At 31.1% G+C, this 11,514-nt stretch overlaps 1 protein-coding gene across 1 annotated transcript; it reads right to left on the reverse strand.

Moving 5' to 3' along the window:
- Positions 1-2,224: 2,224 nt before the first annotated feature.
- LOC120139398 lies at positions 2,225-5,117 on the reverse strand. The gene is made up of 4 exons (XM_039154629.1): positions 5,045-5,117; positions 3,423-3,484; positions 3,174-3,331; positions 2,225-2,306 (listed from the first exon to the last, which is right to left on the reverse strand). The coding sequence occupies exons 1-4, from the start codon at positions 5,115-5,117 to the stop codon at positions 2,225-2,227; spliced, it is 375 nt and encodes a 124-aa protein (XP_039010560.1).
- Positions 5,118-11,514: the final 6,397 nt, after the last annotated feature.

Consider the following 11,514-nt stretch of genomic DNA (forward strand, 5'->3'; position numbering starts at 1 on the left):
CGCATCATTAAAGCCCCCGTCATAAATGAAGATGACACACATTTGTGTGTCATAAAATTATGACACGCATTTATGACTTACATTGCGTGTCATTGAAGCCCCCGTCATAAATGAAGATGAATCACATTCGTGTGTCGTGATTGTATTTCGTAAATTATATATATTTATATATATATCGTAGATTGACAAATAATCAAACTAAATCACATATAATGCCTCGTAATACTAAATATATATCATATTATATATAACCAATCCATTTGCATACAATATATTCATATTAAGTTATAAACATTAAAATTCCATATATATGGAATAATGTGACAAATTTAACATTCCTTTTAGAAGGATAAAACATGCACAATTCAAAATACAGAGTAACAATTAATGCTAACTGAGAAAGTGAAATATGAAGAGGCACCTCTACATGCTTCAAGTAATCTGGAACATCCGATTGCTGCATGTATTTCATTCCTTCAGCTGCATAAAACTCGGATGTGTACTCCAGGAAAAGCTTCTCAAAACTTTCCGAGTAAATGCCCAAAACAGTAAACATCTTCAAAATATGGTTAAGTAGTGTCCTGTCAACTGCTTCACCTAACCTACATGATCAAAATAACACAGTGGATTACAAGATACAAATTTTATTAACACCTGAAAGATAAGAATTAATTACTAACATCATCCAAGAAACTAACGGGCAATATTTATGTGGAAGGAAACTAAATGCATGAGAATTACAAGAAAGAAAACAACAAAATAGTAAGTTCCACAACAATTTTTAGGTTTTTCCTTGAGAATGATGGAAGCACGGATAATTAAAATGAGCTAGAATGAAGTAGGTTATAGTTAAATTGATTAGGCATCCTAATTGACCTTTTTAGGAACTTCTTTCCGCAAATGAAGATATGTAATCACCTTCTACCACTAAAATAATAGAAAAAGAAGTAAAACAAGCAAATAAATAGTAATATTGAAACAACATTGCATTTTTTGTATAGGTTGTTACTTTGAAACCCACAAAAAGTAGAATAGGAAATTTTTGTGCACATTTCAACTTGAATTTTGGTAGAGTTACCTCCCACTCTCAATCATTCTTAAAAGAACGGTGACAGTTTTGTACTCAACTTTCAGAGCCAGAGAAAGATATTTACGGAAGAGTTGCAGGCCCATGTCCCACAAAGAACGTACATTTGGGTTTTTTTTAACATATGTTCTGTCGAGGTACAAGGTTATACCACGAATCATCAACATTTGATCACAAAGATCTTGCCAACATTTCTCAACAAACGATAAGAAAACCACCAGGTCAGGGCTTTGCCTAACCAAAGATCATGTTACAAATAGGAGGATGAAAAAAAAGGCACAAAATACTTGATTTCAATTAAATTTATTGAAAAAATACTCAAATAGAAAAGGAGACTTACCTCTGCAAATAAGAGCTTCTTGCTCAGAAGCTGAATAATAGCAGCTGAGCCCACAAGTTGAAGAACAGTTTCTACCTGAAGATGATGGGAGAAAACCACTATTTTAGGTGTTTTGATGAAAAATACCCAAGTAATATAGAAGGTACTTAAAAACTATGCTGCTTGGACTCTTCATTTATCTTAAAGTACTCATGGCCTACACATTTTTCGAACATGTAAGGACATTTTCCTCCAAGGACCATCCAAATGCATAACTTGGAAAAAGTTGAGCATACCGGTCTCCGACACATATCCCTATCTGAAACTCACAACCAAGTAACATTGCTCAAAAACCATACCTCTGAAAAAAAACCAATAAGCCTAATCCAATAGCAGCAACAATCCCCAATGTAACAGATAAGTCATCTGATCCGACCTACATATTATCACAAAAATATAGACGAAAGAAAAGGTAGGCAAGTAAAACTTTCCAACAAAGAACAATGAAATAGAACTGCAAATTTTATTGTTTATACTTTTTGTGTCTTGTTAGTTCGTTGTTGCCGAAACAGATGTAAAAATTTCCCAATGCTACCAAGATCTAGGAATTGCATGAGGAAAAAATGAAATGAAGATACATACCCCTAATTGAGTGCGTGAAGAGCAAACATAAGGAGAAGGAAGAGAAGAAGAGCTAATGATCGGAGTGTCTTCGATGTGATTTGCCTTGTGTTCGATGACATCTTCACTTGTAATACTATTCAAATGTTAGAGAAAAAAAGGCAACCAATTCATCTAGTTAAACTAATTCTTTCTGATTATCTCGCACGATCTTTTGCTATCAAGTCCATCTCTTGCATTTGATGTTCGATAAAAACCAAACCGGTCTGTTCAAGGAACCTACATAAATAATCCAATCAGAAAAATTCAGGGTGTATGCAGAGTAACATATTCCAACTAGAAAAATATATTAGAGATTCAATTTCGCTGCTCCGAATCATCATCCCCATGCATATGTAATTACACACTTGAATAAAGATCATCATAAGAAAAAAACACTCATTTCAGGCTGCATCCCTCCACTTCATTGTTCTAAAACTGAGAAAAGAATTAAGCAAGCATGCAAGAATCGACATCTTCAAAACTAAATTCTGAGCCCCTTGCTTAAACTTGTTATCTAAACCATGTCATGTTAGGTCCAACCCTAACTGAAATCGAATATAACAGATTACATGACATAGAGGCAGAGAACATTGTAAAAGTTGTAACCTACAATATTCATCATGTTTAATATGAACACTCAAAATTCCTCTAAGTTGACATAGTTAATATAACAAAATATACCTTGTTTCTCCAAGTATGCTCTAAGATCTAACATAGAAAGTTTGTCTAATGACCCATACATAGTTCCCTGGTTTTGTTTCGAGCTATGTTGTTCATTATCCCTGTCTGACACATGAATATGAGACACCATTACTAAGGATAGTTCAAATACATGAAAAATCTTTAAAAAAAATTTAACCATACACATGAATCTGACACTCCCATTATAATCAGCACTAGAATCTAAAAACTCTTAAAAAAAAGTTAACCATAGTCATGAATCTACTAACACTCACACACGAATCTGAATCTGAGTAAAATAACATTCATGTAATGATCAAAGCATGAATAACACATGATGCAACTCCAAAATTAATGAAAAGCTAGAAAATTTAATATTGACTTGACTGGGTAAAAAGCTAGCAAAGAATTAAGAAACAGTACCAGTTAAGAAGCAAGAAGAGGGCAACGATAATTAGAACGAGGAAAGAAACATGAAGAATCAAAGAAGATTCACTAGAGGAGAAAGGTAAACCCAACATAATAGCAAGGCAAATACCCAACGTCAGAAACGTCAATTTTAGTGTATTCCATGTTGGAGCCTGAAACCCAAACAACAAAAATATTCAAACTAGATACAAATGGCTACAAATATCATGTATAATAGATCATCGAGAAGGGAATTGAATTGACGTTGACACCAGGAGCTAAAGCTCCGAGTAGAACTGCTTGGGCTGAAGATATATTTCCTCCCACTTAAAGAGAAAAATGACTGACGCAAAGAGAAAAGGGGAAAAAGAGAAAAAAAATGGGGGAAACAAGCAGCGTGAAATTTGTTATCAAGGGGGAAGAAGCGAGAAATGATGAAAATAATGGGGGGAATTAAAATACGACTTTTACAGATGACACACAATTAAAACTATACTTCGTGTTTTTGCAAATTTTTTTGATTATGACTATTAAATATGACACACATTGTTGTAAGCCATAAATCGTTCAGATTTTAAAAACATGAATTATTTTATGACACATTTTTTTGCAAGTTATAAATTAGTGTGTGTCATCGTTCGTGTGTTATTAAAGGTATATTTTCTTATACTGAATATTGATATCCCCTAACGGAAATCATTACTCATTCACTAGCATATTGAATTTTGATTGCACTAACAACATGGCAGAGTATAAGGCTTGTGTTTTGGGGATTCGAGCTGCTATTGGACAAAATATAAAGACCTTATGGATATATGACGATTCGGCTTTAGTGGTCTATCAGCTAGGCAGAGAATGAGAAACAAATGATGTAAAGATGGTAGAATACCGAAAGCTAATATTTGATCTACTCGAAGAATTTGTTAAAGTCTCTTTTCATTATTTGTCTAGAGAAGAAAACCAAATGGTTGATGCTTTAGCTACCTTGGCAACCACATTCAAGGTTGTGGGGAGTCTGATATGATGTCAATCGACATGCAGTCGTATAAGTACCCAGCTCATTGTTACCAAATCGAGGAAGTAAAAGACATTAAGCCCTGGTATCATGACGTTCTACAATACATCAAAAAATGAAGTTATCCAAAGTAAGCCACCGAAACTGATAAAAGAACTATTAGAAGGATGGCAGCTAGATATGTTCTTGATGGAGAGGTCTTGTACAAGAAAAGTCATGTTCAGATTTGTTTGAGATGTGTAAATGCAGAAGATAAAAAGATGATATTAGAAGAGATACATAATAGAGTTTACGGAACACATGTGAATGGACATATGATGTCAATACAAATTATGAGATACGGATATTTTTGGTCCACATTGGAAGGCGACTGCATCAATTATGCTAGAAAATGTCACAAATGTCAAATTTATGAGGATAAAATCAATGTTCCACCTCAACCTCTTAATGTAATAATCGCACCGTGGACATTCTCTGTGTGGGGCATGGATGTTATCAGACAAATTCATCTGACAGCTTCAAATGGTCATCGTTTCATTCTTGTTGTAATTGACTACTTCACAAAATGGGTAGAGGCTACACCATATGCCAATGTCACTCAATCCACTATTTGTAAATTCTTGAAAAAAAAACATATGTCGGTATGGTTTACCTAAAAGAATCATTATCGATAATGCCACAAACCTAACCAATAAGATGATGGACGCTACTTGTGAACAATTTAACATAAAGCATTACAACTCTACTATTTATAGACCAAAGATGAATGGGGTAGTAGAAGCGACAAAAAAACATCAAGAAGATAGTGGAGAAAACAACTGAAACATACAAAGATTGGCACGAGAAATTACCTTTTGTTATGTTTGCTTACCGAACCTCTGTACAAACTTCGACTGGGGTAACCCGTTCTCATTAGCATATGGGATGGAAGCAACACTGCCCATTGAGGTAGAGATTCCATCACTCCGGGTCCTGTCAGAAGTTAAACTAGATGATGCATAATGGGACCAAACTCGATATTATCAGTTGAACCTAATAGAGGAAAAGAGGTTGAAGGTCATTCCTCATGGTTAACTTTACCAAAAACGAATTATTCGAGCACATAATAAAAAGGTGCGCCCAAGAGAATTCCATGAAGGGGATCTTATACTAAAGAGGATTTGGCCAATCTAAAAAGATTTCAGAGGAAAATGGATGCCAAATTGGGAAGGACCTTATGTCGTAAAAAAGGCTTTCTCTGAAGAAGCATTGATTATGGTTGAAATGGGCGGGCCGGAATTACCAAATCCCATTAACTCGGATACAGTCAACAAATATTTTACTTAGGGTGAAAACCGAAAGGGTGCCCTAAGTTGAAAAAAAGGTGTGTCCAGATGAAAACCCGTAAAGGGCATCTTGAAACCAAGGATGGATCCAAATTGAAAACCCAAAAGGGCAATTTGGATGGGGATTCAGGCAATTTGGTTTCGTCGCCGATGAACGACGGTTGGCGAGGTGGCGAACAGCTGAAATCTAGGTTCGTATGAACCCCGGCAGAGTGTTCTTCATAAAATGAAGAACATGAAGATCATGTTCAGAGAAAACAAAAAAGGGGGTTTTGATCCATTTTGAGCAGTGAAAAATGAATTTAGTTTGTGATTTTTGGGCTTTATAGCCTACCCGATCGTATTCACCCCAGGATCTGAGTGTTTTTGATCAGGTAGGGGCTAATTATAGAACTGGTCCATGATTTCTTTTAAAACCTATTCCTTACATTCGATTTTAATTCCGATTTTTCTTTTAAATTCACCCTCACCATATTTTATTTTTAATTTGGTCCTTTCTTTATTTCATATTTTATTTAATTATATTTAAAAGACTATCACGCTTAATGAGTCATTAATTCGATAATAATTGTTCAATTATTTTCTTTTTTATTAACTATTTTATTTTTATTTTAGTAATTTTTATCTTTGTTTAATTTTGCAATTGACAATTTTTTATTTTTAATTTAATTGACTCTTTCTTTACATTATTTTTTTATTATTTTGTGTTTTCAATATGTGTGATTTGTTTTTGTTCTATTTATTTTAATTTTCCACTATGTTAATTTTATTTCTTGGCATATATATATATATATATATATATTTTTTTCTTCTTCTTTGTTTAAAGTAATATAATTTAACTTTTGTCACTCTTTTTTTTTCTTTTGATTCATTCATTATTTTATTTTTTAACATCTTTTTACCCTTTTAGGGGTACTCTTAAATCAATTAAAGGTAAGTAACTTGGATCGAATTTTTACCTTTTAATTTAACTTACAATTTTCTTAATTAAGACAACTCAAAATTAAATTAGTACCGAAAGGGCAGTACAAATGTCCTAATCCTTCCTTGACTATAACTAAGTCTCGAATCTGACATATTTTTGGTAAAATGCGGATCAGGTAAAATGGTGTCCGATCAACCTAAATATTATTTTTTTTAAATGATCGGTGGCGGCTCTAACCCATTTATTCAACTTTAAGCCCAATTCCGGGCCCAACCCGAAAGACGGTTGCGACAATGTCCTAATGTATCGAACAAATTCTTCTCATGTTATTACACTGAAGGATATTAAGATTCAGTTAGAATTTGACTTATGAAAGAGGACAATGCTTATTAAAGTATGTTAGAGAAATCAAAGGTTAAGGACGCTAATTGAAATGAGTTCAAGGCATAAAAACAATGTTCTCATTTATTTACATATAGTTTGTATTGAAAATTTCAGGATGATCTTTTTTTAAAGGGTGAAGAATTGTAATACCCCAAATTTTTGGTTAGTGATAAAATATAAATTTTGAAAGTTTAATAGTTAAAGCATAAAGGTTGAGAATTTCAAGGACCAATAGGGTAATTTTCAAAAGTTCAGGGACCAAAATTGTAATTTTCAAATGATGTTTTGTTAGGAATCAGATTTTTCCCATAATTTATGTTAAAAGCTATAAAGTGTTAAAGTTCAGTAAAAAATCGCTAAATCAGATCGAATAGAAATTTTGAAAATTTTGAAGAATGATAAATTAAGATTAAAAATAATTATTTCCATATTTTAAAATGATGGAAAATAATATGGATCATTGGATTTGAGAATTTATTTCCAACAGTCAGATGGAAATGGTAAGATTTAAATTTTTGGAAAAGTGCATGGATAAAATTGTCAAGGGTATAATTGGGCAGATGATAAATGTTATGTGGCTTGGTATTGACGTATGTATCAAGTTTTATTAAAGGTAAAATTGTCATTTCCCATTAAACGGTTTTTTTAAATTCATTTAAGCTTAATAAATGACAAATTAACGTGAAATTAAGCATAGAAATTTCATGAATTTGGTTATTCTTAAACCTAAGGTCGTCTACTCCATGGAAAGGTAAGAGAAATTTTATTTTTCATTTTTGAGCAATTTCCTTTTGATTTTGGATCGAACCGTGAAATAAATATTGTTGTATTCGAAAAATGATGTCATTTGGTACCATTATTGCATACTAATCTTCCTTGAATATGAAGTTCCCAAATTTTAGGGTTTATGTTCATGCTAGAGTTTTACGAATTGATGATGGATTTAGAAGTTATTGGTGTTGTAGAATCATTTCCAAGCTTGTGTGGTGATCAAAACACCTAAAAATGCTATTAGTGATTTTTGGCCTAAACCCTAATTTAGGAGAGTTTATGATTTGATGAAATTGAGTTAGGGGTTCGATTGTAGAGGTCTTAAAATGTTAAATAGAGGTTGATTTCATGCATGAATCAATTGAAAATAAGTGAAAATCAAGGAACCCTAGCCTTGAAGAATTTGGCCTAAGCTTTGTAAGATGAGAAAAATTATGGAAAAATTATGTAGGGGTTGGAAATTATGTATGAAGGATTTTGCAAGCCTTAAAAAAATTTGGAACTACTATGTAATTTAGTGAAAGTTAAGGGACCTAATCGATAATTTTGAAAACTTATGGGGTTGATGTAAAATTATTTAATAGTCGTTGTACTATGCCAGAATATAATGTTAGAGTGGTGAATTTGATGTTAGAATGTGAAATTGGCTTATTTTGGGAAGTTGGCAAAGTTTGAGTACTAAATGAAAAATATTGACAAAGTTGGTGACTTAAGTGGTAATGGTGGAATTATTGAGGTATTGGGCTGGAAATTAGGTGTTGGAAATTTACTTAAGTTCTTTAAGACTTTAATTGAAGTAAAAGAGAAAAAGACTATTTACAATAAAATGGAAAAGTTGAGATGAATTCCAAAAGAATTCATAAATTATGGTTAAAATGTAAAGTTGATATTGTTATGTGAAGTTTGGATAAAGTTGGATAAAAAGTAAATTGAATGGTCAATTTGACGTTTTAAGGTCAATATATATTTTGTGAAATGGAACTAGTATCGAATGAGCATTGAAAGATTTTTATGAATTTATTTTCTAGTATGTGCTCATGTTAGTAATATTCTAATATTTGACTAAAATTATTTATGTTGTGTAAATGATGCTCATTTAGATGGTCTATATGAATTCATGGTCAAACAATATTAAAGCTAAGGAGAAGCTTAAGGATGAAACGTGGATTACTAAGAAAGTTTTCAAGCTAAAGACACCAGGTGAGTCCATATTTAATTTGTATTTATGTTATCGTGTAAACATTGGCTTGCAATGATGTAGTGAAAAAGTTACTATGGTAAGAAGTGACTCCTAATATTATGTGACTTTATGGTTCATGAATACATGTTCATGTGGTAAGCTAATAAAATTAGTGAATAAATTAATGATGCAAACTAGTGAAATATACATGTACTTGTGACTTGAATAGTAAGTTTAAAAATCAACATAAATTCTATGGAAATTATTAGAATATATTTTTTAACCGTTGGATTTGTATATCAGTCTATTTTTGTCTAAAACAAATGGCTACTGATTCTGAGAAGTATACAAAAATATATGAATTTTTAAACAATGATAGGTTAGAAAACAGGGCAGTAGATTCTGCTCAACACAGCTTATGTAAGTCAATTTTGAAATTTTACTATAAATTGTACAAGATGAACTAGAAGGATTTCCTTATATGGTTAGATTCTTATTTGAGTCTAGTTTCAATTTGTTTAAACATAATAATTTTTAAGTATGTATACTAATACAGAACAATATTTCTTTGAAGGTAATGAAATCTACCAGTATATGAAATTTGTCATAAAATGTTTTTTCATGTTACTCTTATGTTATATGCTATTATAAATGTTCAAAATGAGTCAACTTTATCTTAGTTGACATAATAATTATGATATTTATTTCATGATGGATATGATATGTATGTTAAAGAAAGGTAAGTGACGATGATCATGATATATATATATATGTTATGTGGGAATGAAATGTTTAGGGTATGAACTGCCTATTATGTTATGATATGAAAATTTTTGATATGTTGAGATATTGATATCTTTTATATTCAATAAAATATAATAATTGATGGAAAATCCCATTGTAAGTTGCATTGAGAGTCGTAGGTACACTTGGCATGCCAGGAAGTTGAGTAAAGTTTGAGTAAAGTTATGGCACATTCGTGTACATTATGTATGGCACCGTTGGTGCATATGATATGATTTGCACTTGGAGTGCATCCTATGATGATGATTGGCACCGTGTAGTGCCTAGTAATCACATTATGCATTGAACTATGAATATGAAATTAAGTAATGAATATGAAAGTATGTTCTAAATAAAAAATGAATTCTGATATGTGAAAGTACTTGTTATGTAATGAATATGAAAGTGAAAAACGAAAATGAAACATTAACTTTCTAAAAAATATCTTAATGAAAAAAAGAATATAACATGATTGTTTTCTCTAACATTGATTATCATGTTCTGACAAAATCCTTAGCTGGTGATTTTCTGGTTATGATGAGGAAAAATGGCTCGAATAAGTCAGTTTGGCTATTTAATGATTTTATTTGAACTTAAGTTTAATGTTTTAAGTTGTTATGATATTTCAAGTTTGATATAAGCAAATATATGGTTTAGATGTTGTTAAGTTGTTTAATATTTTACATCATTTAGATTATTTATAATGTCTCACTAAGTATATACTTAGTGTGTGATGATTTTTACGCGTATGTAAAGAATAGCAAGTGAAGTAAGAGTTGAGTTGACATAAATCAACAAAGAAAAGTTAAATGTATCAGTAATGACATCTTACTACTTTAAATTCTCTAGATGACATGTATACGAATAAGAAATGTTTAAGACATGTTATTAGGGATATATAAATGAATCTAAGTTTTATGTTTTAGATAAAGAGTTATATTTTTATATAAGAAAGAAATATTTTTAAATTAGACAGTTTAACTTGCGATATGAAATAGTACAGAACTGTCTTGCTGCTGCTTGAGATTATTATTAATTCGAATGTTTATATATTATATTATTATTTTACGTGACATATTATTTTATTGAATGGATTTAATTAGATAAATTTTAAAAGTTCAAATTTTGTACTAGTTTTCAACCATAGAATTTATGTAAAAGTTGTGTGACATCTTCAACTCCTGTTTAAGTAAGTGTATGGGTTAAGGGTGTCACAAATAATTCAATGAAATATTAATACCAAATGAAAAAGATTTTAATGGGGAATGTTTTTCTATTTCACAACTTAGTCAAAAATCTAATTAAAATAGCTCAAAAAATGAAAATGAATTTTTTTTTGTCACCTTGGAGGAAGCTCACGGCAGTAAGTAGAGGAAGAAGAAGAGTTTTTGATGTTTCTCTAAAAAAATCTAGCTAGACATGACTTTTATCTAATTTTAAATGGATTTAAAATTCATTTTAATCTAAATGTCCTTTTTACCCTAAATGAATCTTGATATCTATCTCCATGTCATCTCTATTTTTATAACATTAAATAAATATAAAATTCCATTTATGAATTTCCATCGTTGCCCTTCTAATATTCCAAAATTTCAATTTCGTCACTAAAATTCACTATTTCATTTGAGCATGGAAAATCCACTTTAGTTCCACTGATCCACATTAAATTATACTGATTAAAAATGTCAAAATAATATTTCTAACTTCAAACTACCATCCTTCAATATTTTGTAAACTTTTGATTTGATTAGTTATCCGAATACTTTACCGAACTTTATCGCTTAATAGCTCTTTACACAAATGCCAAATCAAAATCTGAACTCCATAGAGATTTCATTTTTAAAGATGAACTATTTATTTATGGAATATTTTTTAGTAAAATTACCAGTTTGGTCCTTAAACACTTCCCAAGTTTTTACTTTAGTCACTAAACTTTCAAAATTTACATTTTGATCCTTGTTAAAATTATGGGG

This window comes from Hibiscus syriacus, unplaced genomic scaffold, assembly GCF_006381635.1.
Source record: "Hibiscus syriacus cultivar Baekdansim isolate YM2019G1 unplaced genomic scaffold, ASM638163v2 tig00110745_pilon, whole genome shotgun sequence".
Classification (NCBI taxonomy): Eukaryota; Viridiplantae; Streptophyta; class Magnoliopsida; order Malvales; family Malvaceae; genus Hibiscus; species Hibiscus syriacus.